This window comes from Buteo buteo, chromosome 23, assembly GCF_964188355.1.
Source record: "Buteo buteo chromosome 23, bButBut1.hap1.1, whole genome shotgun sequence".
Taxonomy (NCBI): Eukaryota; Metazoa; Chordata; class Aves; order Accipitriformes; family Accipitridae; genus Buteo; species Buteo buteo.
The window spans coordinates 19,209,255-19,226,709 of NC_134193.1; the positions used below are offsets into that span (position 1 = coordinate 19,209,255).

General features: G+C 54.2%; 1 protein-coding gene across 1 annotated transcript; it reads left to right on the top strand.

Annotated features, from left to right (window-relative positions):
* Window positions 1-1,882: 1,882 nt before the first annotated feature.
* DBH (dopamine beta-hydroxylase) lies at window positions 1,883-17,444 on the top strand. Its single transcript, XM_075055088.1, is given in 13 exon segments — window positions 1,883-1,954; window positions 1,957-2,316; window positions 4,629-4,775; window positions 6,150-6,407; window positions 7,846-8,022; window positions 8,464-8,566; window positions 10,091-10,257; window positions 10,997-11,140; window positions 11,259-11,297; window positions 12,260-12,319; window positions 12,970-13,097; window positions 13,720-13,879; window positions 16,332-17,444. Coding segments are annotated over 13 exon segments (1,950 nt in total). The 3' UTR covers window positions 16,467-17,444.
* Window positions 17,445-17,455: the final 11 nt, after the last annotated feature.

Consider the following 17,455-nt stretch of genomic DNA (forward strand, 5'->3'; position numbering starts at 1 on the left):
CAGGTGCTGCCTGCCCGGTGCTAAACTCTGTGCTGCACTGATGAAAAAATCCCAGGAGGAAAACACAGACAGTGACGTTGACCCACACTTGGTCACCACGTCCTCAGCAGCACCAGGACCGGAGAGCCAGGGCAGCACTGCTGGACTCTTGTTTCTCCCGGGTGCTCTCAGGGGTGAAATCCTGGCAATGCCAGCACTGCAAAGCCCCCGGGGCCGCCGAAGTGAGGGGCCCATTCCCTGGCACTGCTGGATGGGGAAGAGCAGCCCGGAGGTGCCAGGGCAGGAGCCTGAGAAGGGCTGAGTTCTTTTCCCAGGACAGTTATTAACCCAAAATGTAATTTTCCACCTGGAAAAGTAAATTGAGTCCCTGAGGTGCCCTTCACAGGCGCTATATCCCTGTGGGTTATTTTGGAGGAGGATAGGAGAAGGGATTCATAATCCCCAGCAGTAAGTACACTTCCTCACTGCAGTCCCCATCGGCTGCCTACTCCAGCCATCGTGGCTGACTCTGTTCCTGTTCCCCGCATCCTCTGAGGCGCTCGGATGAACGGTACGGCACGCTGCTAATAACGTGCCGTTCATTCTAATTTTCTTCCCTGATTTCTTTGAGCATTAACAAGCTGGGGTGACTCTGCTCTGGTTTGTACCCTTTCTGTCCCCAGCTGCTGGGAGCCTGCGGGGCTGTCTCCAACGCTGGGGTGTGCAGGAAAGACCCTGTGAGATGCCAGGACCCCAGCTCAGCACGGCCAGGCTGGTCCTACCCTGCTAAAATAAACTCTTGCAAAATTTTCTTGGAGATGTGATCACAATTACATGTAAAACTATTATTAACAGGTTAAAAAACTGATGGAGACTGAGATGGGAAGAGCACGGCCATCTCCTACAGCATCTCCGGCTGAGCAATCTGGCTTGCTGGAGCAGAAGGCACCATTGCCACCACCCAAAAAGGACATGTCCTCTCCTGGGACCCTCCCTCTGGACCTGCCCTGACACCTCCAAGATCTCCAGCAAACGACACCGCAGTTGGCTCAGAGAGGTTCATTTTAAACCCCACAGAGACTACAGGACCGCGGGGCTCTTAGTTGCTTGACTCGGCTCAGCTTTCGGCAGCATCTCGTGCAAACGTGTCCCCAGGGAGGCCAAAAATAAATAAACACAGAAATGGCTTCCCAGACTTTGTGCCATTGGCGGAGCCTTGGGGAGGGAACGTGCAGCCGGATGGGTCCCCAGGGTGCAGCCCAGACCGTGGCACAGCCTGAGCAGCACGCCGCAACAGGATTTGGGGGGAGCTGAGGGGTCCCCAGGGCGTGCTTGGGCCAGCCAACCTGCAAGCCATGAACCTGTGTGGTTACTCAGAAGAGCAAAAAGAAAATAGGGATGCACACCGTGATACCCTGACCTGCACCCAGCGATACCCTGACCTGCACCCAGCAGAGCGTGGGCCCGGAGAGGGACCGGGATTCTGTGTCTGGCAGCTGACCCTGGGCTTTGATTCCCCCAGTCTGGCCAACTTTTGGGTGGTAAGTGGTCCCAGGCTGGGGGACATGGGGAATCTGTGGCTGGGATTGCTCGTGGGGCTATCCCGGAGCTTTTGCCCCACAGAGGGCAGGCAGGGCTGGCTGCAGAGCTGGGCGAGAGGCACCGCAAGCAGGGCAGAGCGCGTCCGCACAGGGCTCGGCAAGAGCAGCTTGCAAGTAAACAGCCCTTTCCAGCCACTAAGGAAGATTTAAGAGCGAATAACATCAGCCCAGTCGAATTCAATTGCTATTGATAATGTCCATGTGCAATTAGAGCCAATTAAGGGGAGGCAGGGAATGACAAGTGTTTGGCCAGGAGGTGGGGGGGGGCGGTCAATACAACAAACCAATTTCCCAACAACGAAATGCAATTAAAGAGTATCACTTACCCGGCTTGCCCAGGAGGGCCAGCGCATAAATGGGCAAAGCCAGGCGCGCGGGTGCTGTCCTGCCCGGCATGCAGACTTCCAGGAGCAAGCCCTGCTCCTGCCCCAGCTTCAAGCTGCGGGAAGTGGCATCCATGTATTTCACCATGATCGCGGTGTTCCTGGTCATCTTGGTGGTGGCCCTGCAGGGCTCAGTGCCCCGCGGGAGTGATTTTCCCTACAAGGTACCCCTCGATCCCCAGGGGCTGCTCGAGCTCTCCTGGAACGTCAGCTATCCCGAGCAAGCCGTGCATTTCCAGCTCCTCGTCAGGGACCTGCAGTTCGGGCTCCTCTTTGGGATGTCGGACAGGGGCGAGTTTGAGAACGCGGACCTGGCCGTGCTCTGGAGCGACGGGAGCAATTCCTATTTTGGGGTGAGTCGCTTGTGTGTTTGCATGGCTGCTTTTGGGGTTGCGTCCCCCGTGGGTGATTCTGGCTCGTGGTTTGAAAGAGTGGGGATGGTCCAGGGCACGGTGCACGCCGGACCGCGCCTGCCGCTCAGGTGGAAGGGGTCCAAAAGGGCTTGGAGGCTTCTATCCCAGAGGGACCCACAGATCAGGTCTACGCTGTGGGTTTGGCATTGAATCTTAAACCCAAAGAGAAAAGAATAAATAAATACAGCAGCACATGGGCAAGGCTGAGTGGAACCAGAACCTGGATGTCTCTGCTGTGCTTAGCTGCAAAGAGCTCCAACAGGTGGTTGTACAGACCAGCTCACACTCACACTCACGCGCAGGATGCGTCAACACCTTGGTTCACTTGTGTGCTGCTGTCAGTCACGTTAAAAATTAACCGCAGCTCCCATTAATGACTTTGAGGCAGCGCAAAAGTTATCAGCCAGAAAAGCTGCTCCTGCCAGCACCAATAACCCAGCTGCGAGTCGCGTTCGACGCTATCGCGGGGATCAACAGGACAGAGGAAAACGCAACCTGACGGCTGCCTGCCAGCGGCGCGGTGTTATCAGAAATTAAACATGCAAATGTATTTGGGCGGTATGTAAACAGCTGGTGGTAGCAGATGGGGGGGAACTCATTTCTAATTTTGCGGTTTGATATTGCTACTGCAAATCACTGTCCTTTCTGACACAGTCCGTTTGTTCAGGTTCTTTTTCAGTTTCTTTTTTCCACTGGGGCTGCAGTTACAGTAACTACCCTTGTGCTCTCCAGCAGCTACCTATCCCCAGCCCACCACGTTAGGCTTATTGCAATTGCGCTTGGCTGCAGAAAGCAATTCACATTTTTCCCCGTGTGAGGCTTTCCAGTAAGTTAAATCTTACCTCTCTGCTTACTTCAAATTAACCATAAAATACATTCTTTCACAATCAGCCGCAATGTGATCTGCAGTGTAATGAAAGGATGAAAAGAAGAGCTTATTATCTGAACTGTTTTCCTGCTAATTACCAGCCATTCAGGATGTGTGGTGGCCTGAATGCTACAGTATTTCACAGCATCATGTTAAAAAAACATAAAGGATCATTTCTAATCTGCCTTCATGTGCTCACCGTAAGACAAACAGCACGGAATTAAACACCGGGCAGTATTTGGGCTTTCTCTTTCAGTTGGTGCTGAACAGCGTCTTGAAAGGAGATTTCTATAAATCTCTCCAGTCCTGGTTTTCTCTCTCCCAGCAGCCTTTCTTCTGGATAAGTATGTCAGCTGTTAAAAAGATCCAAATTTGCTTAACCCCCCATGTACTATGAGATTAATTTGCACACCATATTCCTATGAAAACAAATGTCATGCTAGCTTCATGTGGCTGATTCTACTCTTCCGCTCTAAGGACAATATGTTCTCGAAATATCACTCTATACTTCTGGTTGAAATGATGCCAAGATGCTTTATTCTTTTTCTTCTGTTTTTTTCCCCCAAGATAAGAGAACTGATGCCACTTGTAGTGTGTATAGCAAGGTACTTCTTAGGTGCCTTTTCTCAGTAAATAAAAGATATCAACAGGAGATGCAAAAGATCAAGACAACAACACTGTTCAGGTCCAAATTATTGCAGGATTTTATACTCCAAACCTTCAAATCCCTAAGCACAAGAGTGACCTACTGCTTTGCTTCTCGGAGTGTCATTGTCACCATTGTCAACAATGAGCAGATTTTGGGAGGCTTTGCTGGGCTGCTGAAACAATCTGGCCACAACAAATTAAGGATTTTGAAGAGGGGTAGTGATTTCTAAGGCTGACACTACAGCACAGCAAGGGGCTGATCTTAAATTGAGAGCAGCTGGTTTGTGGCAAGGGGCTTGGAGAGCACATCACCCCCCCCCCGCCCTGAGAAGGTGTCCCCCAGCCAAATACACCCAAAACACAGCACAGACCGACGCAACACCTTCATGCATCCCTGCAGGCTTTCCTCTCCCTGCGTCCTTTCCCCTAGTCGCATCTCAACTTGGAAAGGTCTTTCTGCAGCCTATTAATTCTGGATCATGTATTTCACAGGTCTGCCTGTGCCGAGCACCAAAGGTCTCATGGCAGGGGCCGTGCCGGCACGGCTCTGCCCGTGGGCTGCTGGAGGGGGGCATGGGGCAACCAAAACACGGGCTCCCTCCACCTTTGGGATGCGGAGGGTGAACAGAAGGATCTCACGACCCGTGGTACCGCTGGAGGTCACCGCCACGGGCTCCTCGGGCTGAGTGGGACCAGTGGAACCTCCCAGTTTAGCGGGGTGCTCTTCCTCCCGCAGGATGCCTGGAGCGATGCCAAGGGGCAGCTCCACATGGACTCGCAGCAGGACTACCAGCTCCTCGGGGCTCGGAGGGCTCCTGAGGGTCTCTACCTCCTCTTCAGAAGAGCCTTCAGCACCTGTGACCCCAAGGACTACCTTATAGAGGTACGGCATCGCCCTTGCCCTGCTATAGCACCAGCAAGACCCAGCTCAGCCCTGGGGCAGAGCTCCAAACCCCAACCTGCATGGTTATATCTGACCAGTGTTTTGTTTCGGGGAAAGCATCAGGCATTTGTGCTGTCTAAGGCAGAAAGGAAGTGTGCTACAGATGTCAGTCCTGGGGCATGAGTAATGTTTGGCACGATCTATTTACAACCCCTTATAAACCTCTATAAAGTGTAGATTTTAGCTCGTTTGCATCATCCACTCCTGTTAAGCATGTGTTAGGTCTATATAAATACCCTCCTGCATCACCCCGGTTTGCAGTCTGGAGCCAACTGTTTGGAGTGTTACAAAGAGGTGATGGTTTTGTTCAACAGGAGGCAAAGAGGAGGGTTGCGGCAGGAGCCAGAGCAAAGGGCCAGCAAATAGAGCCGCTGCGGTGTGCTTGTGTGGTTAAGTGAAGTCTCTCCGGGTCTGCGTTCCCTGCTGGGATTTGAGGGAAACCTTCCCAGTTGGGATGTCAAAGAGCTTCAGGGCATTGGCCATGGACACCGGGTGCGGGCAGGAATTGGTGCAAGGCTCATTTCAGATAAAAGCCTTTGGTGGGCAGGATATTTTAAAGCCAACGTGGGCATCGAGCATCCTTGAGTTTTTGTTGCTGGTTTTCAAAAGCCTGTCTTGTGGTGAGAAACGTCTACTGTCTGCCAAAACACAGAGAGCCCTGGAGGAAAAAATTCTATGTGTGAACTGGGAAAAGACTTGCAGGTCTTTATTCTCTGATCCTTTAAGAAAAAAGTATTCTCTTTTTCCTTTCTTCCTTATCTCCTGTCCAGAGCTCACTGGGTTCAGCAGCAACTTCCCTGCTTGCAGTAGACTTTCAGCAGAGCTTCTTCTGGTACCCCCCCACCAACAGAAGCTGGGATAAAGGGAGGATTTCAGGGAGAAGTTTTGTTTCTGGTGTTCCACCCCAGGCTGCTGCCTGTGGCCATTGCTGGGGCCAGGCTGCAGGGTGGGATGAGCCCTGAACCGATGTGGTTGTCTCAGCCTGGAGCTCAGAAGGGATGAGGGACTCTGAAAGAGCACAGAGGAGATGCTCCCCTTAAGGAACTGATGCCATCTAGGGAAAACTTTTCAGACTCTCCCAACTGGTAGGGAACCCTCTGTGATCACGTCAGCCAAAGAAATGCCCCGAAATCTACAGTCTTCTTGGGACAGCACAGCAAAGTCAGCTACTGGTGAAGTCAGGGTGGCTTCCCATCTGGGCATGGGTCAAAAGGCCCATTCCTGGATTCATGCCACCAATACTGGTGCTAATAGTCCATGCAGTTCATGTTCCTGCATGAAAAAACTACCTGATACACTTTGCTCTTGCTTCAGGATGGCACCGTGCACCTTATCTACGGGATCCTGGAGAAACCGGTCCACTCCCTCCAAGCCATCAACATCTCTGCCATCCACAGGGGACTGCAGAGGGTGCAGCTGCTAAAGCCCAACATCACCATCCCTGAACTGCCCAGCGACATGAAGACGATGGAGATAACGGCCCCTGATATTGTCATTCCCAGCCAGGAGACAACCTACTGGTGTTACATGGCAAAGCTTGCAGAAGGCTTCCCCAAACATCACATTATCATGGTAAGAGGCAGGAGAAGAGGGTTGCTTTCCCTGGTGCAGAGCAGCAATCGCGTTCCCATTTAGCCATTCTGGAAAGTCCACCTCTTCCCTGCCCTTTCACAGGGAGGCTTTCAGACCCATACGTCTTCCCCAACATGGTACCAAAACATCTCCCAGAGCCATCCCACCAGCCAGTAGCATCCTCCTGCCTCCCAGAGAACCCAAAATCAGAATTTTCTCAGCAGAAGGCGGCAGGTTGGTGACTTTCCACCCAGCACATCGAGCAGGTCCCAGGGCAGGCTCAGAGCAGTCCCCTTGCAGAGCTGACCCCCTGCAGAAGGCAGAGCTGTAGCCATCAAGGACAGATCCATGGCAGGATTATGGTACACAGTGAGCCATGAAGAATATATAAACATGGGAAACAAAGGAACAGGGCTGGTGAGAGCAGGGCAGAGTGAGCCAGGATATGAACTGGCTTCTAAAAGATTAGGCATACTCCAAAAAAAAAAAAAAGGTTACAGACAAAAATCTAACTTGTGTGCATTGCCCAGACATGTTGCATATGCTTGGGTCACCTCCCTCAAAGGAGAGGCTGAAACCTGCAGACAGCCCAGTGCCAGGGAAAGGCAGGCGTAACACCAGTCTGACCGCCCATCACGAGCTGCTGGGAGAGCATCGCCCCGGCAGGCGCGGAGGTGGCTCGGCAGATGACCTGGCACACCCAGAGTCAAAACCACACAACGGGGAGAGGGAAAACCTGACACGCGAGCCGAAGCCAGTGCTTAGTGATTTATAGGGGAGAGACGACATTGCAAAGGAAAACTCAGAAGGAGGATTTTCTCTCCAACAGATGGTGTGAAATGAATCATCTGTGTGTAAGTAAAAAGTGCGTAACTCCTGATACCTTCCCGCTGCTGCAGATCATTTCTACAGCTGGCGCTTTTAGCCAGAGCTGTTCCTCAGGCTTGTTTGAAGTCACTCTTTCTACCCCGAATCCCCCTCCCTGTGCCCTGAGCAGCTGTTGACTAGAAATGAAACCCAATAGCTGCAGGCAGAGCTACCGCAACATGGCCAGGACTCCCTTTAGGAAAAAGCAATGTCCCCAGGGTCACCTCAGCCCTGCAAAACCGGGAAAGGACTCAGTCATCACAAAGCAGACCAAGATCTTCTGCTGATCAGGCACATCTGTCGCTGGAGAAGGGATGAGATGTTTCTCTATGGGTTCTTGTGGACCCTGGGCTGGTCCCAAAGCCAACCAAGAGCTCTTAGCCCTTGGTGTTTCATGCCCAAAGCAACCTTCTCTCCCCATCACATGGCAGAAACTGTCTCCCATTCAGTAACAGGTAGCAGACATACCTGCTTTGGGGTTCTTGTGGAGCCTGCACAGACAGCAGCCCACAGGGATGGGCTCTCAGCGAATGGTCTTAATGTGTGCTCCTTCTTGGATGCTGCTTTGCAGTATGAGCCAGTGATCACAGCAGGCAACGAGGCCCTGGTCCACCACATGGAAGTCTTCCAGTGCGCTGCCAAGTTCGACAGCTTCCCCCATTACAATGGGCCCTGCGACTCCAAGATGAAGCCAGACCGGCTCAACTACTGCAGGCACGTGCTTGCAGCATGGGCCATGGGAGCGCAGGTGGGTGCGAGATGGGACCCGCTGCCCTGGGTGAAAACTTTGCTCCTGAGTGTTTTCCTGCTGCCTCCCAACCCTTCCCAATCCCATCTTGGGATCGCCCCATGCGGGCTGCCCCAACCCCGTTCTGTGCTGGGATTTGGGTTCAGCCCTGTCTGACCTCCCCATCCTTCCCCTGGATGTGTCTGAGTTTCCACCTCACCCCAGCCCACCTCCTTGGTGCCATAAATCGGTGCGATGCTCCTGCTCGGTAATTATGCCATTGCACGTGCATGCTGGCATGTGAGAAGCCTTTGGAAGCAAGACCAGCTCACCAAGCACAACCAAGAGCACAAGTCACGTCCCTCAGCCCACGGCCAGGGTCAGGATTATGCCCAGACATTTCAGCCTTGTCCCCAGGAAAGCCACCCTACCACTCCCCTAACACCCTCCCTCTGCTTCCAGGCTTTCTACTACCCCGAAGAAGCAGGTCTTGCCTTTGGTGGCCCGGGATCCTCCAGATATTTGCGCCTTGAGATTCATTACCACAATCCCCTGGTGTTCCAAGGTGAGTGGGGGCACAGTGATGCCCAGTGCCTCCCCAGTGAGGCAGTGGCAGGATTGCTGAGTAAATGCCAGGGACTGCCACCCCGCTGGAGAGGGCTCCATGTTTCATACAGAAGAAGTCTTGGCCAAAATCACAGCCCTGTTTGCAACTTTCTGGAGACATGATGGTCCAGATCTGTCCTAGCGGGAGGAATACATTAAATCCCCACCATACTGCCGCCTTGCTGGTCTTAGCAAAGTCATCCTCACCGCAGGCTAGACCCCAGCCTTGTGCATGCCCAGCAGCGGGGAGGGATGCTCAGGGAAGGAAGCTTGGCTGAGCCTGCAGCCCTGCAGGCAGAAAACTGCACCAACACGTCGTTCCTGCAGGGCCACCATCCAAGGCAACACCGGTATTTAGCTGGGCTGTCACAGGGTGTCCCTCCAATTTCTGTGCAAGGTGGTGGTGGTGGGTCTGAGCTCAGAGCAACAGCGGTGCCGAAGTCACCCGAGACACAGCACCAGCCTGGCTGGGGATGGGGGGAATTCAGATGTTGTTTTATTGGTACTCCTGCTTCGATAACATTGTCAGGAGACACATTTAAAAAAAAGGATTCCAAACAACCCGGTTTCTTCATTAACATAAAAACAAGTAGCTTCTTGACTAACCAAGTATATTTTTAGAAGACCAGAGCATATGTACTGTAGATCAATCATAGCACATTCGGCAACTCGAGAAGAAACACGTCTATAAATATGGAGCTCATGTCTTTCATAATTTATCTGGTTTTGCGTGTTAACCAATAGTGTCTCCCCTGTTCTTCTTACCCCTGGGTGGGCTCCAGCCCAGAGACAGGGAGTTCAAAGCCAGCCTGAACCCCTCCTGACCTACCGAACCTGCCCTTTCCTTTTGCTCGCAAAGCTGGGTGGCAAATGGGAGCCAGAGCTCGGTTTTGCATCTCAGCAGAGCTGGCTGCTGCCTCTGCCTGCCCCGCGGTCAGCATCTGCCAGGGCACATCACAGGCACAGGGTCTCCTCCAGCTCCTGAGGGGAGGTTAAATGGAGCAATCTCAAATGCAAGAGAGACCAGAAACCTTCCAAATGCAAGGAGTACTTGCTCCATAGGCATGTCTCCTCCTGCCAGGCCCCCAATAACAGCATGGCCTTAGCTTTTTGGATGTATCAGTTAAAGGAGACGCAATGAGCCATATTTCTGAGGGAGTTCTCCAAAGCACCCCATGATCTGTCCTTCTGCTTTGGGCTCTCCAAAGACACTCCTTACTTCGCTCTCTTGGGAGAAATTCAACCTCAGGTCAGTGACCTCTCTAGGGGACCAGGCACAGGTCTGGGGCCACTCCATAAAGCCTTGCATGAAAATATCTAGGATTTAAAACCAATAAGAACCACACACACGAAGAAGGCTGCAAGCGAGAGGCTGACGCATCTCTCCCCACTGCAGCACAGCATCATTTTTCACGCCTGACCTTGTCCCGGCAGCCGTCACTTCTCCCACGGTGACTTGCAGCCTTGTCCTCTCACCCGCCAGGTCGCCGCGACTCCTCGGGGATCCGTCTCTACTACACGGCCACCCTGCGACGCTACGATGCCGGCATCATGGAGTTGGGCTTGGTCTACACGCCGGTGATGGCCATTCCCCCGGGTGAGGATGCCTTCCTCCTCACGGGCTATTGCACCGACAAATGTACCCAGCTGGTGAGTGCCTGTCCTCTCCACCTGGCTTCACCTTGGAGAAGAGAGGTTGCAAACAGCTTTTCCCAGGTCCCAGACAGCAGTGATATGGCACCGAGCTCCGGGCTCCCAATTCCCAGTTTTAAACTCCCCGAGCCCCTTATCATGAGGTTGCGCTGGAAAGAAAAAATCTGCCGTGTACAACAAACAGCGAGCAGCTGGTTGGGATGTGCTGAATCCCCCTCAAAGCAGCTCTCCTGGGGAGCCATCTGCTCCGGCTCCCCAGGATACCATTCCCATAAAACTTACTGCCGAGCTGGCCGTGCCCCGGCGGTGCTTTCCCTCACGGAGATGGGAAGATTGGCCTCTGCTGCCAAGGAGCTCGCCAAGAACTCTCTCAAAGATGGTTTCAAAATGCCCACCTTGCTCTCAGGGAAGTTTTAGTGGACGTTTTTGTAGGGCCTACCCAAAAGCAATCATTTGTGCCACTACTAACGAACGTAGGGAAGCAAGCAGCATCCGGCTCAGCTGCTCCTGCTGACTTAGGGCACAGCAGCATGTACAACGGATTTGGCGGCGGATCGAGCATCTGTCCCTCTGCAGGGAGCTCACTTCTACGCTGCTCCAGGGGTACAGCAATCCCCTAAACCCCTCTGCGGGAACCAGCACAGGGACGGCCGGTCTCAAGCACAGAGCAAGGGGATGCACGGGAGGGGAGAGGGATGGGGTCAGGCACAGGGGCTTGAGCCCGTCCTTCTCCCAGGCTTTGCCCGCTGCCGGCATCCGCATCTTCGCCTCCCAGCTCCACACTCACCTGGCAGGAAGAAAAGTGGTGACGGTGCTGTCCCGGGATGGGAGAGAGCGGCAGGTCGTGAACGCCGACGGTCACTACAGCCCTCATTTTCAGGTAGAGGGGTCTGCAGGGGCAGCCGGGGGGGGGGTCCTGGCTGGACGTCACCCATGGGGCTGCCCTGGGCACAGAGCCACCCCATTGCTCTGATGCGTCCCTTTTCCTTCCCTCCCAGGAGATCCGCATGCTGAAGGAGGTGGTTGCAGTTTTTCCAGTGAGTGGCTCCAAAAACCGTGGCGGCTTCCAAACAGCACAAGACCTTCCCCTCACCCCACAGCCCTGAGACCCCCTGCCTCCTCTCCATCACCTCATGCCCTCCACCGCCGGCAGCCCCTGCCCACGCGCAGACACCCACAGCCATCTGGGACCCCCCTGTGGTCCCTAGGTCATATCTGCCACTCCTGTGCAGATGCCTTGGGGGACACCAGAGCCCATCTCATATGGTACCAAACCGGTGTGTGGGCAACCAAACTGTGTCAGCAGCTCAATTAAGCACCTAATTTAGCTGGGCTTCCTCTAGCAGAGGGAGGCTCCTCGGGGGGTGAGGGTGAACCATGCACGCACTGAAGGTCCCCCCTCCCTCCTTGCTTGGTAGAAGGAGAGGAAGAGATTCGGCAGCAAATGTTGGGGGACCAGGTGGTAAAACAGAGGCTGAGTGTGCCCCAGGGCTGTACGGGTGAGGAAGGACCCAGCTGCAAAGTGGAGGGCACCTACGGGAGCTGTCGTGCCCCAAGACGCTGCTCAAAAGACTCAGCACCCTTTGAAACCCAGGGCTGTGCTCTGGGGTGTCCCCATGGACCCCAGCACCGACCGTGGCAGGGAGGCAGTTGTGTCATCCAGTCGGGTAGAGGTTTGGCAATTCAAAATGTTGCCTAAGTGCATTTTTTTTAGGTGCTTCAGCCCTGCAGAAATTCTTAGAAAGTGAGGAAAGCAAGAAACACCATCCCTGGGATATGGCCCTAGGGAATCTTCCCCAGGGGATGCAAGTTTAGCAAGCGCTCCTGCGGCACCGCGGCCGGTGCTGGCGGGGAAACGGGCTGCCCGCAGGCTGGCACCGCTACAGGGAGCAGAGATCTGCTGTATTACTAACTCCCCGATCCCCAAATTTGCTGATTGGAGAGGGGAAAGCTCCTCACTCTCACACCTCCACGTGTCTGTGTTCGAACCCCCCCCCAGGGTGACGAACTCATCACGACCTGCACGTACAACACGGAGGACCGGAGCAGAGCCACGGTGGTGAGTGCGGGGGCGAGTTCACCTGCACGCGTGGGGCTGGCGTGTGTTTGCACCCCAGGGTTGGGGGGCACCCGCAAAACGAGCACCTGCATGAACCCGGGCTGAATCACAGCCAGAAACCAGAGGGAGGGTGGTAGAGAAGCGAGCCCGCAAGGCTCTGCTGCCTGCAGCGGGGATGTTAAGGTGCTAATTGAGAAGTAGCATGTGTCACTCTAATTCCCATCACAAACTGTTCCACCGGGGATTAATTGTAATTAAAGAGAAGTGGCGTTTTTTTGACAGTGCATGTTATTTTCTTACATAGGCAGGAAAAAAAGAGCCTGTCAGAGGTACCATCAACAGGGACAAAGCTAAATATAGCAGAGGGATTATAGCAAATCTGCATTTTAATGTAAACCACACGATCTAGCCTGAAAGTTAGTCTTTGCATAAAGGGTGGATAGGCAGAGGAGCAGAGTGCTGCCCATCCCATGCACCTGAAGGGGTGCATATATATATATATATGTGTGTGTGTGTGTGTGTGTGGATGTGTGCACATACAGGTGTGAGCTTTGTGCCTTTGCAGCCCCTCTGCCCTCCCCACTGCCCGTGCAAGCCCCGGCAGGGCAGAGCTGGACCCAGCTGCCAGCACGTTTTTGTCTGTGCCGCAGGGCGGGTTTGGCATCCTGGAGGAGATGTGCGTGAACTACGTGCACTACTACCCCCAGACGCAGCTGGAGCTGTGCAAAAGCGCTGTGGATCCGGGCTACCTGCATCGATACTTCAACCTCGTGAACAGGTACAGAGCCCCTGCATGGTGGTGCTGAGGGGAGAGGGACCACCGCAGAGCCCTTTGCCAGGAACATTGGGAAAAAAAGTTTAAAAAGTGGGGTTTGAGGCGCTGGCTGTGCAGTAGGTGTGCGGGGGCACGCAGGCAGCGCGGGTTTTGGGAGCCGTGGCTGCGTGCTGGAGCTCAGTCCTGCCCTCCCCTGCCCCCAGAGCTGGCAGCCAAACCCAGGGCTTTTAGGATGGCTGTATAGCGAGAACCACCGGGAAAGGAGAGCATTCCCGAGGACTGACTTCCCGGCAAGAGTCAGTGCATGGCCAAGTGCTCATGTGCAAAATACTTCTTATAACCCAAGGCAGACGCCAAGCATCCCTGCCAGAGAAGCAGGCTGCAGCTCATTCACCCATGATGAGAGGGGCAAGATGCTGAACTTGCACGAGCGTCCTATTCACGGGCGGTCCAGCTGGGCCCAAATCTTCCCTTGCAGGTACCGGCTGTGCTAAGCTCTCCCTGCTCCCAGCGCCGACTTCAGAGCCATTCCAGGCTGAGCTTTAGGCAGGGAGGAATTAGAAACAGCCAGCGCTGAAAGGGGACAGCGCTGCTGCGTTTCAGTCTAGCATTTCTCCCGCCCCAGGTTTAACGACGAGGAGGTCTGCACGTGCCCACAGGTCTCCGTCCCACAGCAGTTTTTCTCCGTCCCCTGGAACACATTCAACAGAGATGTGCTAAAATCCCTCTACGGCTTTGCTCCAATCTCGATGCACTGCAACAAATCCTCAGCCGTCCGGTTCCCGGTACGTATAGCTTCACAACCAAAGCTACAAAGCAAAACTCCCAGCCGTAAGTAAAAAGCAGCTCAGCAGGGCTGTGCCACAGGGTGATCCCAATGAGACGGGTCAGGTCTCTGGTGCTCAGGACACGGCTGTACCCGGCGGGCTCGGAGCTGCCCGGGGAAACCCAGCATCAGTGGGACACTGAGCCCAGCCCAGACCTGGCGTTTAAGACGATATGGCACGAGCCCACCCTGGATGTGCTCGGCCAGATTCAATTAGGAGATGCATTTGCATAAAATGATTTTGAGGCGGCTTTCACTGAGTGTTAAAGCAGGGCCAGCTCCAGAACCGAGGAGAAATGTGAGGTGGTTTTTAGGATTTTGGCAAATTACATTGGGTCCCAGCAGAGCGAGCTCATTACGCACAGCATCTGTGCGGTCTCCAAAAGCAACGATCCAGCAAAATGTGAAGGATAACGGGCCACGAAATCTTTAAAGAAAAACCAGGCCCAGCCATGACGGTCATGATGATGGTGATGAAGATTTAAAACCACTGATGGTCCCTATCACCATCAGTTCCCGACACCATTTATCAGTGTAGTAAACTTACACAATACGTTATCCACTGCAGCACTGGAGAATGCCGAGCTGACTGCAGCGAAGACCATCGGCTTTCTCTCCTGGTAAATCCCCTTTAGCAAAGTCTGCTCTGGAGGGGCAGAAACTTTTCCAGTTCTCTGGGACTGGAGACCCAGCACCTCCCAGCCATGCAGAGCCCCGCTGCAGGGACAGAAGTGGCGCAGAAGTTTTGTGCAGCAGCAGAATTGTAAATTAAGCCTCTTAATTACGGCCCAGGCAACTCTCTTGGTTTCATAGAGGTCTGGGGAGCAGCCGAAGAAGAGACTTGAGCGGAGCAGATCTGACGCTGGCACAAAGTGGGTCACAAGCATCGCAGCAAGGGCGAAGGAGCTTTTCAGAGCGAGCCCGATTTTAAGACATCTCATTTATTCCACACCGTTTCTGCCAAGAGAAAAGCACCAGCTTCTAATTAAGCTCGTGTTTTTGCAGTTCAGCGATCCCAAAGCTGACGAGATTTCTGGAAGGACTCAGTGCTGTTAATTATTGAGCAAAATCTCAAGGTACCGCCTGTGAGCGGCTGCGGGGACGTCGCTGTCCCCGAGTCCCCTGCACCTGCAGGGACTTGCAGTAAACTCTGTATAATCTCTACATTCAGATTTCCACTCAAAAGCACTGAAAACAAGTATCGAGACACTCCAAATGCCTTTGATCTATCCCAAGAGCAGGGTGCTGGCGAGGTGCTAGCACAGGGTTTGGGACGTGTTGGCAGGGCAGAACGCTCCAGGGCTGGGGCTGAGCCCTGGAGCAGGCACACCCCAAACACGTTAACTGCTCTCTTAAGCCATAAGGTTCCAGGAAAATAGTCGTTTCTCCAGTTGGTACTTCCCAGTGATGCTGTCGCCTCTCCCATTGCTCCCCATGTGCTTTTGGAGGGTCTCTCCATCCCCCTCCACCTTTCCCAAGGGGTTTTCCTGGTGCCGGTGCAAGCTCTGGCCCGTTTCGCGTGACATATTACAAGAAATTTCATCTGAAAACAGAAATTCAACTTTCATCTTCTTGCTGATGACTCACGGCTCTACCGCTCCGCTCCAGACCTCCCTCCTCCTGCTCACGCTGCGGCTCAGCCTCTCACCGACATTTCCACATGAGCGCGCGGCCGGCAGCCAAACCGTAGCATCACCGAACCAGAGCTCAGCCCTTCGCCCTCGCAGCCCCTGCCTGTGTCTCAACCGGCCTCTAACCCGGACCAACACTTCACATTTGAGCTAGATCCTGCCCGGCGGGCTCAGCCCTCGGCACTGTCTGAACCTGGCAGGTTGCTCCTTGCAGGGAGCATCCCCAAGACAAGGTGCCCCCATGCATGCACGGAGCTGGGGGTTTTATCCTGGCCGTGGTCACCTTGAGCTCTGATGGCTGTGACAGCCTTTCCCCGTGGCATCTCACCCAGGCTGCTGCATCCCTCCCGTTTTCGCAGCAGCCGCACGTGAACATCCATGCTGGCACGCTGCAAATGTCACCTCCAACCAACCTTTCTGCCAATACCTGGTAGAGAGCATTTTTCAGGGCTGGGCTGAGAGCACGGTGGGTTGGTGGGACTCCCTGGTTTGAGTCGTCTCCATCTGATTTGGTGGGTAACACTTTTTTGGGGCAGAAACTCCCTAACCGTGGTGGGTTTGTGCAACGTGGTGCACCGCAGACATCTGCGCCGCTAAAGGGATGCGTAGGTGCTTCTGCAATACAAATAATTAGTAATGCCTCATGAGAAAACATCCTGGTTTAGGCTAAAAACACTTCAAATATCAAAGATCATTCCATTTTTACAAAGAGGGAGAAACACAGAGTCTCCAAGTACCTGAAACCCCGACTTGATCTCATGGTGCCGATCTCTCTTGCAGGGCAAGTGGGAGAAGCAGCCGCTTCCCACCATCACCGAGAGGCTGCGGGAGCCCGTCCCTCGCTGCCCACCCACCCCGGGGCCTCGGCCTGCAGCCCCTGTCCCCCTCAACCTGGGTGAGCTCAGGAGGGACTGACCCCATGCTCGCTCCCTCCACCACGATGGGAAGCACCTCCTGGCAGGAGCATCCGCAGGGAACGTCGTCCCGTCGCTCTCCCGGCATCCCTGCCCACACAGCGATGCCAGCCGGTGCCCTGGCCCCAGCCTCCGGAGGGGGTTAGGGCTTACGAACTAGAGTTCAGAAAGTACTCTGGAGATGGAAAGCGCTATATTTAGTGTGTTATTAGCAATCCTGGCTCTGAGTAATACTGCTTTCCGCCCCCGGAATAATAATGTGAAGGTTTGCTATTGTGCCGAACCCAGCGCAGCCCTGGGGAGGGGGGGGAGAAGTGTGTTTTCCCGCAGGGAAACTGAGGCACGAAGCAAAGACCTGCGTGGGAGCAGCATACAAGCCTTCCCAGTGCCCCACGGTTCTGTCTTGCTCGGGGCAGCTCTGCGGGTGCTCTCCCATGCTGGCACCCACAGCAGGGACGGAGGGAGGGAGGGAGGGATGCCACGACGCCCACCCAGCACTCGTCTCCCCACTGCAGGGACTGCGGCTCCCCACCGCTCTCCTCCTCCTGCTCCCCCGTGCTGGGGATTATTTGCCTTGACGCCACCAGATGCCAATGGCCAGGAACAAATGATACCTCTGTGATGGGGTTTAGAAAGGGGGAGGGACGCAGGGGAAAAGACAAACCTTTTGGCAGGAAAAATGACTCCATTAAATACCTAAATGTGAAAAATTTTTTTTTTTTTTTTAAAATTGCTTTTTGCTGTTGAGCTCCAAAGGGAAAACACTTGGGAGAAGTGAAGGAAAGGCCGGCGGTGCTGCAGGAGAGCCTGTCCATCCCAGCCGGGCACCTGATCCTGCTGCCCTGGGGTGGGTGGGATCCAGGGCAGGGCAGCAGCCGAAACCTGTCCTCCTGGTCACCTTGGGTTTAAGGAAAAACCTGAGGTCAGAGCAACGTGGATCAGAAAGGCCTTTTTGAAGCAAAACATTATCTTCGCAGGCACGCAATGGAT